General features: G+C 36.3%; 1 protein-coding gene across 2 annotated transcripts in view; it reads left to right on the top strand.

Moving 5' to 3' along the window:
* The first annotated feature begins 1,421 nt into the window (after positions 1-1,421).
* LOC105341106 (netrin receptor UNC5C) overlaps positions 1,422-13,287 on the top strand; it is an 81,164-nt gene continuing 69,298 nt past the window's right edge. For both annotated transcript variants that reach the window (XM_066065552.1, XM_066065551.1), the window contains exon 1: positions 1,422-2,059. In XM_066065552.1, the coding sequence (XP_065921624.1) occupies positions 1,984-2,059 (76 nt within the window). In that variant the 5' untranslated portion in view covers positions 1,422-1,983. The remainder of the gene's footprint in view (positions 2,060-13,287) is intronic.

Below are 13,287 nucleotides of genomic sequence, written 5' to 3'. Positions count from 1 at the left end.
CGAACGAAAGAAATACTGATATACTAAGAAACTTGGTGCCGGAAAGTTTTTTCCGCCTGTGAGAGCTAGGTTGTCATGAAATCGCCGTAGATTTTTATCAGTTCTGTTTTCCCGTTTTATTGGTTTTAGTCTCAATATACCACAACTTGTTAAAACATAAAAGAAAAAATGTTAATTGAACAAGACTCCTGTTTTCCAGGCCCCAAAAATCGCCACGTACTGGAGACGGACATGATTACCGCGGTCTTGCCGGGGATTAGGGCTTATTATTTTTTCCTCTCAAAAGTGCGCCTCCAAGACTGCGAAATTTACGTCTTGCAATCACGTCATTTTTGGCTTGAAATTCCTCTTGAGAAAAAAATAATCAGAGAAAAAAATGGCCAAAGAATGTGCTTCATATAATCAAATAAAGCTTTCAAGTGATTCTGATTATGTACGTGTAGTATTTTATATACGAACACTGTTTTTTTTTTCTCTGTTTTTTGGTTATTAAGTTTTGATGTTAAGATATTTATGGATGAATCAAAAACTTCCAAAACGCCCACATTTATGATCTATTGAAATGTTAATCTATTTGATTAACAGAATATTTACATAATCAATTTTTGAAAATTGTTTTTAAAACTTAGATTATTTTTGCCAGACACATTTTAATTTTAAATGAGTACTTCATAAAGTATTCATTGAAATTTGACGATTTATCTTTCTTTTTTTAGACGAGGCCCGAATAATACTTCTAACGGTAATTGGATTAGACTGCTTAAGCTTATGCAAACTGATTAGCAAGGGGATTTTTATGGATTATCAGAATTAAGATAACGACAAGATGTCCCGAGTAAGGTAAGTTTTTATTCATAGAGCAAATTACAATTTGTTCGGCTAATTTCGTTCAAGTTTATGGCAAAGTGACAATGCCATCCTGCCCCCTTTTATGCGGGTAATTTAGATTTTATGCCTCAAACCTGGTGCATTTTTGTTCTTTTCTCTATAAATAATTTATTTTTTATGAGTCTTTTTTTTCTCTATGCAGCAATATTGTCGCGTTTTCCCCCCAAATTTTCTCCGATAATAAATTGTACAAGGCGCGTTTTCCGAGGTCTTTTTTCCTGTCTTTTTTGCCTTGAATGCATACACTAATCCACTGTGCAATAACGGCTTGTTCGTACAAAGTATTATTTTTCGTTTATTACATAATTAAAGAACCGTTTATCTTTCTCGCATGTACGAGATATCAAACGGGGTTCTATCGGATAATTTACGATAAAATAGCTTACTCACGTGGAGGCAATGCAAACTCATTGATAATATTGCGGAGCCACGCCCAGTGATGAAAGGCAAGCCAATCATAAAACCAGGTAGGCGGGACCAAGAGTGTGTCCTGTCCAATGATTTATCTATTCCATTCAAATTGTTAAATGGTTGGTCGCTTTGGAGGTAGGATCGTTTGTATTGCGAATGGTCTCAAAGTCAACAGTGGGAAATTGATATTCTTTCAATGTTTTCAGTAGGTAGAGCAGAAGTGTGTCGGCTTATGATCGCACGAAAATAAGAAAGTTTGCAGTTAACGGCATGACATGCACGGGGGAAATACACCTGTATCTGTGACATTGTCAGGATTTACCTTAAATTAACCTGTATACCTGTGGATATACCTCAACGCACGTGGAATTCAGATTTTCATTAAATGTGTATTGTCTATTTAGGCCTTCCATATCACTAACAAAGCGTGTGTCATTGGGAACTATTATACATGTAAAAGAGCGCATGGAATAAATGTGCAGTGATTTATAACACAGAAAACAAGAAGAGATTTAAACAAAGTGAAAATAACCGTTGCTCTGAAAAGAAAAGGAGAATTTTGAATATTTACATGGTGACATGTTTGTCATGACTTCGAAGATTTTTGTCCATATTCCTCGGATTTATTAATTCGGTGTGGTGATTTCGGATTTTGGTTGGGGGTGGATCCATTAAGCGCATGCTATGATGGGAAACAGCGTGATCTGGAAACTCCTGTGGAGTATTTTCATTGCTAATCTGGATTTCTCCTCCACTGCCGGTAAGTGTGAAGATCTTCATTATGCCTCCTTCTGTTTGTCTACTGCAATCGAAACACAAGAGCATTAAGGATAATATCATGCTTACTCCATTCCCCTCTTGACTTGACCGAGTCAATGGAAAAAAGGAACTACTTACACGACAATAGATTACAATTAGAGTTTTTTTTTCTCCCTCTATTTTACCGCAAGGTGGGATCAAGGAGCCTTAATAGACCCAACGACAATATTCAATAACGGTCTCTGCCGTTGATGGCAAACGATTTATTATTTTATTTACACTTGATGTTGAAATAAAAATCGTCTTCTGCTTTTCCCACCATTTCTCGTCGGTGCAAGTTTTTTTTAAATAATGTCTGCTCGGCTCGTTCTTTGACTTCGATTCTCTGTTTTTATTCATTGAATTATAAATGACTTGCCATCCACGGTTCATAAAAGTAATTGTTTATGCGAAGTTTAATTTTACACACCTGCATGTGTGTATTGACATTCAGTTCGCTCCATAAGATAAATGTCCCGTTGCCATTCCGTGGAACACTTTAAATAAAAGACTATCGATTTTTCTTTTTATTTAAAAAAAAAAAGATTCCAAGTAAAAGTGCAAGATCTGAAAAATGTAAGTGATTTGCAAACATTCAGTGAATTTTTGTTTGGCTGCATAATCCAGAAGTTATGTGAAATTGAACTTTTATTTTCTATTATAGCCTTAGGAACCCATGCGAACGCGCGGTCCGATGTTTATTTAATTTGTACATGAGGGGTAATAATTGATCAAATTTGTTCGGAATTGATTATCTCTTGTTCTTTTTCTTAAGGGGATTGTCGTAAACTTGTTTTCGTTTTTTATTTACTTTCCCTCTTTTTTTTTATTTGCCTGTAAGTTATAAACCCACGAGGCAAGCTGTAAATTAAAAGAACACTGTCATAAAAACTCGGACATCAAAAGACCAAAATTATGATTTTAACCAAACAACATTTCGACAATAAGGTTTTATTCGATTTTAATGTGCGGACAAGATGTTAGAAATAGACCATTACCTCACCTGAGCTTTTGAAGTGACCATGTCAATTTCTTCCTTTAGATTTCTTCGACTCCCTCACTTAAATCAACTCTCCTAAAATCCCACTTTTCAACTCACTGTCACTTTTGCTGCTTTTTAAATCACTTTAACTTTCAACAAAAATGATTGATTCCAAGACGGATTTTAAATAACTGATTGCCTCAATTCTTTGTTTCCTTTCCATGCAAAATTTAAAAAAAAAGAGAAATGATTTACGTTTTTATTGGCAATGTTGTGCAACATATTTGCAATATCTATAATATTTGCTTAATGCCCATGCCATTTTATGGTGAAAAAATGGAAATCAATTATGGAAATGGCTTTCTCTTTGGTGTTAAATTATTGAGAAAAAGAGGAAGGTTGAAAAAAGTCTTAATTATTTTACATTCCCCCCAAAACTAATTTTTATGAATTATGACAAGTGTCTTAATCTGTACATAGTAGGTGTGAGGTCATTGAGGTGAAATGGTATCTTAGTCTGAGGGGTCCTTGGAGAATTAGTAATATATCTGGGGAGTATCCTAGCATGGCTCATTGTTTGTTGTGATGCGGGGGAGTCTGTTTATTTTTGGGAAGAGCTAATGAAGGAAATTATAGACAGAGAGAAAGAGAGAGAGAAAGAAGAGAGCAAATCTTTATTTTGATTTGTGTCTTGTGAACATAACCTTTTCCTCAAGTAAACCCAACGCTAATCTAAATCTCAAATTGTATTCGGAGAGTCAAAAGACATTGGTAATCTATTATTTACGATAAAAAAAGGAGAGGGTGAGAGTAAGATGGAATGAAATCAGACTTGAATGTTATAATCCCTGCACTCCATTGCACAGCAACTACAAAGAGCGAACTGCTTGTTTGAGGAACATAGCATTGAAACATATGGCTGGGCTTTCATCATGCATAAGTTGGAGTTAATGAAATGAGATGTGTCTTAATTTAATTACACAGATAGTCATCATTATTGGCAAATATTGTGCAATTAATGGAATGTTTTAGATGTTACTCTGAATCAAAAAAAAAAGGAAGAAGAAAATCCAACACTGTAGATTAAGCAAACAGGAAAAAAAGAAGAGAAAAAAATATTATTTCAGAGATTTTTTTGAGAAGGTCAAAACCCACCCCATAAACCCCTATTCTAAATCCCAGGTTAGCCCCAAAATAAGATATATGAAGAGTTGAGGATGCGTTTTTTAAGCTGAAAGGAAATTAAATTTATAAATAAATTGAAACACATTGCCCGAGACTATGAGGGAGCAATCTCCATGTTTACAGCTCTAAATGCGAACTGAACTCTGTCTCACCCCCCTCCCAGAACTTTTCAAACAAATTTCGGCGGGAACGGAGGGGAGTTTACAGATAAAAGACATGTTTTCGCAGACCACATGCCCTCCATTCAGATGTATTTACACATCATATTTGTAATAACCAGAACATCTGATTTATCTCAAAGCACACAATGCCTTGTTTCCCTCTGTGTTTCATGACTTGTATAATCTATTTATCCTGGAGCAAGATTGAAAAAAAAACTTCAGAATAAAAAAAAGTAGGAAATAGTGGGCATTATCGCAGAGTAGTGCTTGAAAAAGAGGCTAGCCATTGAAGAACAATTCCTGCAATTTTAAAAGCCCCCAGTTCAGTATTAAGTAACAGTGATTTGAGCTTGTATTGTAGGAAAAAGCTTTCATTTCTTAAAAATGCATTAATTAAATAGGAATATTGAAAGTGATGCAAGTTTGATGGGTTCAGTAAACTATAGTATTACAAAAGCAAGGGCCATTGTGCATGTCACATGTTGAAATTGATGCCAAATCCTGGAGAATAATTGAAAATGATTTCAAGTAGTATAATAGCATATTATCCTTTTAAAAAAATCATGTTTCATAGCGGATGTATAACTTTGCTCATCATTGGGACTATTTTCAGAATTTTAGTATTCTAACCCCCCGTTTTATGAACAAACAGAGCAGCGATAACATCAATTCCGTGTTAAAAATGATCCCCGAAATATGAAAACTCAAGATTCACCTCGAAGCTCATGTAATCATCCAAACAAAAGGCGAATGTGACCGCAATTTTTAAAACGCAGACAACAGAAGTCAAGTTTTATGCTCCCAGTCACAATGAGTTGTGCAGACATTTTACAGCGTTTCCAGGTGTCCTGCTCAAGGCATAATGTTTGTGACCCCGTAATCTGAAAGGGAAAAAAATATTATAGAAAATTAAATCTGCTTATGAAGAATTTCAGGCAGAAACGTTACTTTTGTATTTTATTGGGGTAATACACTGGATTTTTTTTTTTCACGGGTGTCAGAAAATAATGGAATTCTCTCCTATAGAGTTTGAGGATGATTCAATAGAAAGTAGGGATTGTGGTTTGTGTTGTTCGATTTGGATTTATATAGAATGAAAGATTGTCCAAATGCTAACTCTTGTTTAGTTGAACCTGGCCACAAGTATTCTAATCCAGTTCCCAAGAAGATATATGTAACATAAACCGTATTTGCTAGACATATTGAGAAGTATTTCTTATTTTGATTTTCCAAGTGTTTACGAGAAAAAGTGTAGTTTTGAGGTCATTTGGCAAAAATAATAAATAGAAATTGGTAAGGCAGTCCAAAGATAAAGGTTAATAGGTGCCGAAAAGTAAGAAACACGTTTTCTGGAGCCAATTAATAGACAGGGACAGAAAAAAAACAAGTTTGTTTTCTCATTCAATGAAGCATTTTTTGGGTTTCGTGATTTCGGCAGCTCAGAAGTCATACCCCCAACCAGCAGATGTTTTCTTGGCCGATTCTGTAGAATAATTGTTCCAACGGTGTAAGAATTTGGTAACTTGGTTCAAAATTCACACAGGCCACATGATAAATGAGCTTACACCGTGAAAAGTGTCAGGTGCAAGCTAGTTTAATTTTTGACATGCTACGCTTTCTAGCTACCTTCCAGTATTCTCGTTCTGTTCAGCAACTAGGGGGCCAAAGGTGTGCACAGCACGACACTGGTTAGAATACAATAAAAGTACTATACTTGATGGTAGTCGATTACAAAAGATATTAGTATTTAATTAGTAGCAGTTAGGTATACATGGGTTTTTTTATCCGCAAAAATGTAGATAATTCTGCCGTTCACCTCCCTAAAATGTAGAATGCTTTGGCAGCCATTGTGGCAGATATATAAAGTCAAGGACTGACTTACTTGTAGTGTTTTTGCGATCACAGTAAAAGAAAGTGTGCCCAAGCCAAGGTCCTTTAATGGACAGTTAAGAGGGTATAGCACTATCGCAGGTGCAGGGGCTAACTGGAAATCCTCCCCCTAATCCCCAGCTTATGGGACACCACAAGGTTCTCTTCTGATAAACGACTCAGAACACACATTGCTGGAGATATTTATTTCTCCATTAGAGATTTTTGTCAACATGGGGAATGTCTATTTGTCGGGTTGACTCTGGTGTTAAATGAAAGGGAAATGAGAAAAATGGATCTTTATTAAGTGGGCTGGAAAAGGCTGGGGTCCACTTTTTTGCAGTATACCTTTCTATCGCCTTGTTTCATTGAGCGCCTCTCGCGGTTGGGTGCACCTTCACAGATGCTTGTTCAAATAATCCCTGCAAGCAGCCAAAGAGCATTTCTTGAAGTGTGCTGACTGGAAAATAAGGGTCATATTTTGTCAATCTATGACAATACCCTTACGCCTTTGAAGATGCATGTTCAGAACCCCTTAGAACACCGAGTGATTTTGTTCGATAATGGATTCATGTTTTTACCGCGATAGCTGTTAATAGGGAAAAGTGTCTTTTCTGCGTTAGGGAAATCAGATGTACGGAAGCAGTATAAGCCCAGTGCATTCCATAGTAACGGCTCACTCTGACATTAGCATTAAGATGAATTAATTGATCACAAGAAGCTGTTCAGATATAAGTAATGATAGTAAAACACAGTATCGCCTCTTTATTAATACAAGATCACAGGAGAACTATGCAAATGACCCTGGTGTAAGACATTATGAATGAAGTCCAGACAGGAAACGCACCGATAATCAGACCATAAAACTCCTGACATGATACAACTTATTAATGGCTGATTTTCCCCCCACCATCCTTTGTTTACTTTTCTATTGAGGATCACAACTGGTAGTTATTAGCCATCCCTGTTGTCCAAACTGCTACTGTTACACTTGGCCTGCAGGGAAAGAGGAAAGGGAAACGGGGAGGGGGGATGATGGCTATGTGATAAAAGAGGAAGGCTGCTCTTTAGTGCTAAATGAAGCTTATCTTGCGCTGAGAACTGTATCATGTAGAGTATACCGTGTTATCTTTGTAAAATGGTCATTTACTGATAAAATGTTTCAGCATGTACATGTAAAAAGCCGTATGTTTGTGGTTTTCTGTAGAAGTCAGATTTCGGTAATAATTAATTGATTCTTCCTGCTGCATTGAGATACTGAAAACTTACCCATAAGTTTGAAACAAAGAGATAGTAATTAATTACACAATACCTGTAACGAGTTGAAAGAAATTAGGAGAGAGTCAATCATGCGTAGGTGTTTTTTTGTTCATATAGCCATAAATCATATTATTGATGGGTAAAAATGACTTAGGCGTTAAAATTTTCCTGATAATTAATCACTCCGATCCTGAATGCATATGATTCATATATTTCGGTCTTGTTTGAATAGATTTATGTTTCAATTCAAGCAGTGTTCTTTTGATTTAAGATGAGTGCTAATACATCTCAAAATAAAACATATGATGTAAAAGAAGGTAAATCACATTAAGAATTCATCTGTCATGGCTGACTGGATAATTTACATCAGATCGGAAGCAATTTGTCGTCTTAAACCTTTCCCTTTACAAGTGTGCGGTCTGCACTCTAGAATACTAATGGAATCCAAAAAATGAAAAAAAAATTAAAAAAAAATAAAAAAATCAGGAAGACTTTTACTTTGGATCAAGAAAGAGCCCAGCTAATGCTGTGGCATATTCACATAAATTATATATACATTTCTTTTTCTTCAAGTGAAGTGAAAAATTTGAAATTAAAATGTGCTTAAAAAGTATTTGATACCTCCCCCCCAAGATAAAAATAAAATAGGCACAAAATGGCAATATGACCTGATATACCATCTGCTGAATCAACATCAAAGAGATGTGTGAAATGCTGGAGTTAGTTTTTGTGTTGACAAGACCTGTCTTCGGGAACCACCTTTCCCTCAGTACACAACACCTCGCAGTGACAGGGAGCAGAGGAGGTACCTAGATCTCCGATGTTATCCGCAATCAGATCTGGCTGTTCCTAGAATGCAGCTTTTTTTTTGCAGGATATGCTGATGAGATTTTTTCTTCTCTTCTCTTCTCTCTCTTCTTTTTTTTTTTTGGCTGTGTATACATGCAGGTTGAGACTTTGGGGCTTACGAAGTTTTTAGAGAGAGATAGATATAGAGATACATGTATACAGAGATAACATAATAGCTTCTTGTTATCACCTACCTACTAATGTGTTAGATCTTTCCCAAGGGCTTTGTTGTTGTCTTGTGAAGTACATAATACTATTAGTAACTGGACAAATTATCAGCTCATTGCTGGGCATCTGTACACCAAAGCTACGTACACCAGCTGAACACCAATGCACACACCCCTTGTCCTGCTGAGCACAAAGCAGCATTTGATGGAGGAAAAAAGATTTTGGTTTCTGACTAAAGGCTCCCTTTTGTGACAGGTTGATAAGGCTTTTGTTTTCTGTGCAACATCTGGCTTGGTTATATCATAAGAATTTTTGGAAATATGGATCTGAAAAAAACATTAGAAGAGTATTCAGCCAGATTATTCAGAAGTTGCACAGCAACCCACTGAGGGCTTAGGGTCCTATGGGGAGCTTTGTGGAACTGCTTGATGATGGGGAAATAAATGGTAGAAGGGGACTTTGCTAAGACTTTCAGGAGTGGGAATATTGCACACATGGTGCAACACACAGCGAATACAAGTACCAAACACCTGGGTAATCTTGGCAGACAACACTAATGAAAATTGATTAGAGAAAGAATTCCCTCCCAAGCTAGAAAAAAAAAATGTAATTTAAAGGAGCAAAAAAAAAAAAAAAAAATTCCTATCTGCTTTGCTGCTTCTTCTCTCTATGCTGTAAATTGGAGTTAAATTTAATCAAAGTTTGTGAGTGATGAACAGTCAGAGTACACAGGTTTAATGACAGGGGTCAGGTGGAGAAGAGCAAAGGGTGGCTAAAGAGTGGTTTAAATTCCACCAAAAGTTAACTACTGATGGATCTAAATGTCAAAATTCTTGTAGAGGGGTGTCCTATCTTATAAGCCTTGCCATCTGCCCATGTAACACTATCTTCGGGAAGTTCCCCAACTCCCATACCATTGCATAGGTCAATTTTAAAGACCAGTTCCGATGCCACATTAATCACAGCTTTTTTCTAATCTGTCCAGGCAATCTGCAACTTCAGCATGCAAAGCTATACACTGACCTTGTTTGCTGTGAAAGAGATGTATGGGGGATGGAGAAATGAGATTTTAATAAATTTCCTGATATATGAGGGGGGTATCCTGTTTACTTTTGTTTTTGTTTGCCATACTTGTTGACTGTTGCTGGGGTTATGTGTTCTGGGAAATTTGCAATATTTCAGGCATCAATCATAAAATCACCATTTTTGCCATGGGAACCATGAAATAGAGAGTTCCTCTCCTCCTCATCCCTCTGATGTAATTAAATTGTACCTTTAAACTAATTTCTGTAATTTAGTCGGCAGATTTGCACTGTAAAAAAAAATAATTTCTGATGAGATTTGAAAAATTTATCGTCTGATTCATTCGAAAGAGACAGAAGATGTAATGAAAAAACTTAACAAGTCTCCCTGGAAAATAAGTGAAATTTTTGGTTCCTTAGTAAAAATGCACAGCCCACTTCACATAAAATCAGTTTTTGTAACATTTCTACAGACAACCAAAATGTGCAAATCATGAGGTTTTTAACGTATATATTTACTTGTTTCTCCGAAAAAAAAAATTGTGTATGCTCTTCGCCAGATCAAGTTAAAACAGTAGACCCATAAATAATGTAAGAAATGTCATCAAGCAAGGGGTCTGGAGACTTGGTTACTTGTTTTTTTTTCTTTTGGTTAGCCTGAGTCTGAAGAAGGAGGTGTTGCCGAAGTCACTTACGACCAAACCGCTGACAACTTGATCTATTTTTAATGTAATTAAAGCCCTAGTCATGCCATCTAATACTTTCTTAGAGATTCGGAAATTTATGAATTATTTATTGACTCTGAGGGAAAAAAAGACGTTTTTGGGGGGAAGTTTGTAAATGATTTTGCTGTTAGTGCTGTTAGGTATAGTGTTATAATTGTCAATTTTAACAAATAAACCCTGGTATGTATCCATAATGTCAGACAGCCTTGGAATGAGTCATTTTGTGAATTTTTTTTTCAAATTTAGGTAACTTAGGTTTATGGACATGAATGTTCTCTTTGTTGTTACGTGGTCTTATAGAGGAAGAAAAAAAAATTGGTACCGTAGGTTAAATTGATGGTTTACGAGATTGGGTGTTGACATCTATGAATTCATATCAAACAGTCCCCTCTGCTTAAAAGTCCACTTAAAATTATCAATAGAGTATCGTGGGGAGTTTTCAATACCTCCGCTATAAAAGCCTACTGGTCTGTGGCCCTGCCTTGATTGGGAAGCGTTATGGTGGCTTGAATGTGCATCAGACTGGAAATATGTTGTCAGTGGCGATCTGCGGAATTATTATTATTTTTTTGTCGTTTTAGATCAGTGTTATGGCTTGTCAATGATAAAAGTTCATAATGTCCGACGTTTATGTCTCCCTACTTTATCTAGGAACTGGATCTTGCTTGGTCACTGGCGACCGTCGAATGCAAACCTCCGTCTTCACAAATAACAAAAATACCTGCGGAGACTCCTTACGAGAGCTCTATATGTTGTTTGTTAATTACGTCCATGGATCATGCACGAGTATTACTGTCGTATTGACCATTGCTTAGAGTCGGGCTTGTCATCCACAGTCATGTCACTGTCAAACACAAAGTGGGGGCCACTAATTATACCCCCCGCAAACGAAGTTTGGGGGGGTATATAGGAATCACCTTGTCCGTCCGTCCGTCTGTCCGTCCGTCCGTCCGTCCGTCCGTCTGTCCGTCTGTCTGTTCGATTCGTGTCCGGTCCATATCTTTCTTATGGAGAAACATTAGAAGTTCTTACTTTACACAAAGATTGCTTATGACCTAAGGGTGTGTCATGACCTTGAACCAAGGTCATTCGAGCAAGGTCAAGGTCACTGGCAGAAAAAGTGCAAAATTCGTGTCCGGTCCATATCTTTCTTATGGAAAAACATTAGAAGTTCTTACTTCACACAAAGAATGCTTATGACCTAAGGGTGTGTCATGACCTTGAAGCATGGTCATTCGGGCAAGGTCAAGGTCACCAACAGAAAAAGTGCAAAATTCGTGTCCGGTCCATATCTTTCTTATGGAGAAACATTGGAAGTTTTAACTTCACACAAAGATTGCTAATGACCTAAGGGTGTGTCATGACCTTAACCAAAGGTCATTCGGACAAGGTCAAGGTCACTGACAGAAAAAATTGCAAAATTCGTGTCTGGTCCATATCTTTTTAATGGAGAAACATTGGAAGTTCTTACTTCACACAAAGATTGCTTATGACCTAAGGGTGTGTCATGACCTTGACCCAAGGTCATTTGGACAAGGTCAAGGTCACTTGCAGAAAAGTATAAAACTCGTGTCCAGTCCATATCTTTCTAATGGACAAATATTGGAAGTTCTTAATTCACATCTAGAATGCTCATAACCTGAGAGTATGTCATGACCTTGACCAAAGGTCAATTGAGGAAGTTCAAGGTCATTGTAAAAAAAAATCGGTATACCAATAATTCAAAATGTTTATATTAAGTGGCTGCTTGACAGGTGGAATTTCGTTTGATTCGGGTCATGTTTGTTAACATAAGGATGCAAATGTCCTCATGCATTAACAGTTAACTTGAACTAAAATGGAATTTAAAGAATAGAAATTGGTTTGTGTACTCATATAAGCATTAACAGTTTTAAAAAATAGAGCAGTTGTTATTTATAGAAAATGGACGATGAAATAGATTCATCCAATATTTTCTATAATAGAAAAAATACATGAGTTATGATTTTTCTTAGCGGGGGGTATCAATTGTGAGCTTGCTCACAGTACCTCTAGTTAATTTCTAAAGTCAGATAGTACTACACATAGATATATTTATATAAATACACTCCCCGTAATTATTTGGAGCTATTTGTAGTGAAAGATTAATTAAAAAGATGGAGATTTGCTTACGTTATATCAAAGCCACGATAGGTCGATGAGAAAATAATTGGAATTGCTAATCAAAGATAATTTTAAAAATTTGATACCAAGGATATTATAATCCTCATGTCCAATGTATTAAATTAAAAAATCTCTGAGACAATCCTAATTCTAATGAGACCTTTCAGGGGTAGTGCATTATTTTCATGCTTTATTTGTAATGAATGTTTAGACATACAAGCACATGCATTCAGCGTAATGAACCTTTTTCCTTACCACTGCTGAGATAAGACTTCTGTGTAGAATAAACTCAGGTATTAAAGTTCCATATCTGGCCGAGTTTGCTAAGTGAATGTTTTTGGCATTAAGTGTGTTTGTGGCCCAAGATAGGGAAGTTCAAATGTCAATTGGCCTTAACCTCTCCCTTAATTGGCACTTGATATTTTCATCCTCTCTGTGCAGTAGAGTATTAGTTTAAAAGACGGAATCACCATTTGCAGGACATGATTTGAGGTACCATTGTCTGTAAATCTAGTCATTACAATGGAATGCGGTGTAATCATAATAGAAAAAAGAAACGATTTGTCATTCAGGTTTGATTAATGTAAAATTCGCTGTCACTGAAGAAAAAAAGAAAGACATACTAACAGGTTGGTCCACTTAATCTCTAAGATTAGGATAAGCTAAAAAGTTTTGACCTAAGATGAAGTAATAGTTTAGACAGAGAATTTATTTCTGACATAACCTGACGGTGCCCTCAACCATGAACATTTAAAAAAAAAAAAATACCCCGAGTGTAATCCAATTTGTATCTGAAGTCGTTAAAGCATTCATAATGCCGCGTTACA

The sequence above is a fragment of the Magallana gigas genome, chromosome 7 (genome assembly GCF_963853765.1).
Source record: "Magallana gigas chromosome 7, xbMagGiga1.1, whole genome shotgun sequence".
Classification (NCBI taxonomy): Eukaryota; Metazoa; Mollusca; class Bivalvia; order Ostreida; family Ostreidae; genus Magallana; species Magallana gigas.
Note: the sequence above shows the minus strand (reverse complement) of the source record. Positions and strands in the feature narration are given on the sequence as shown.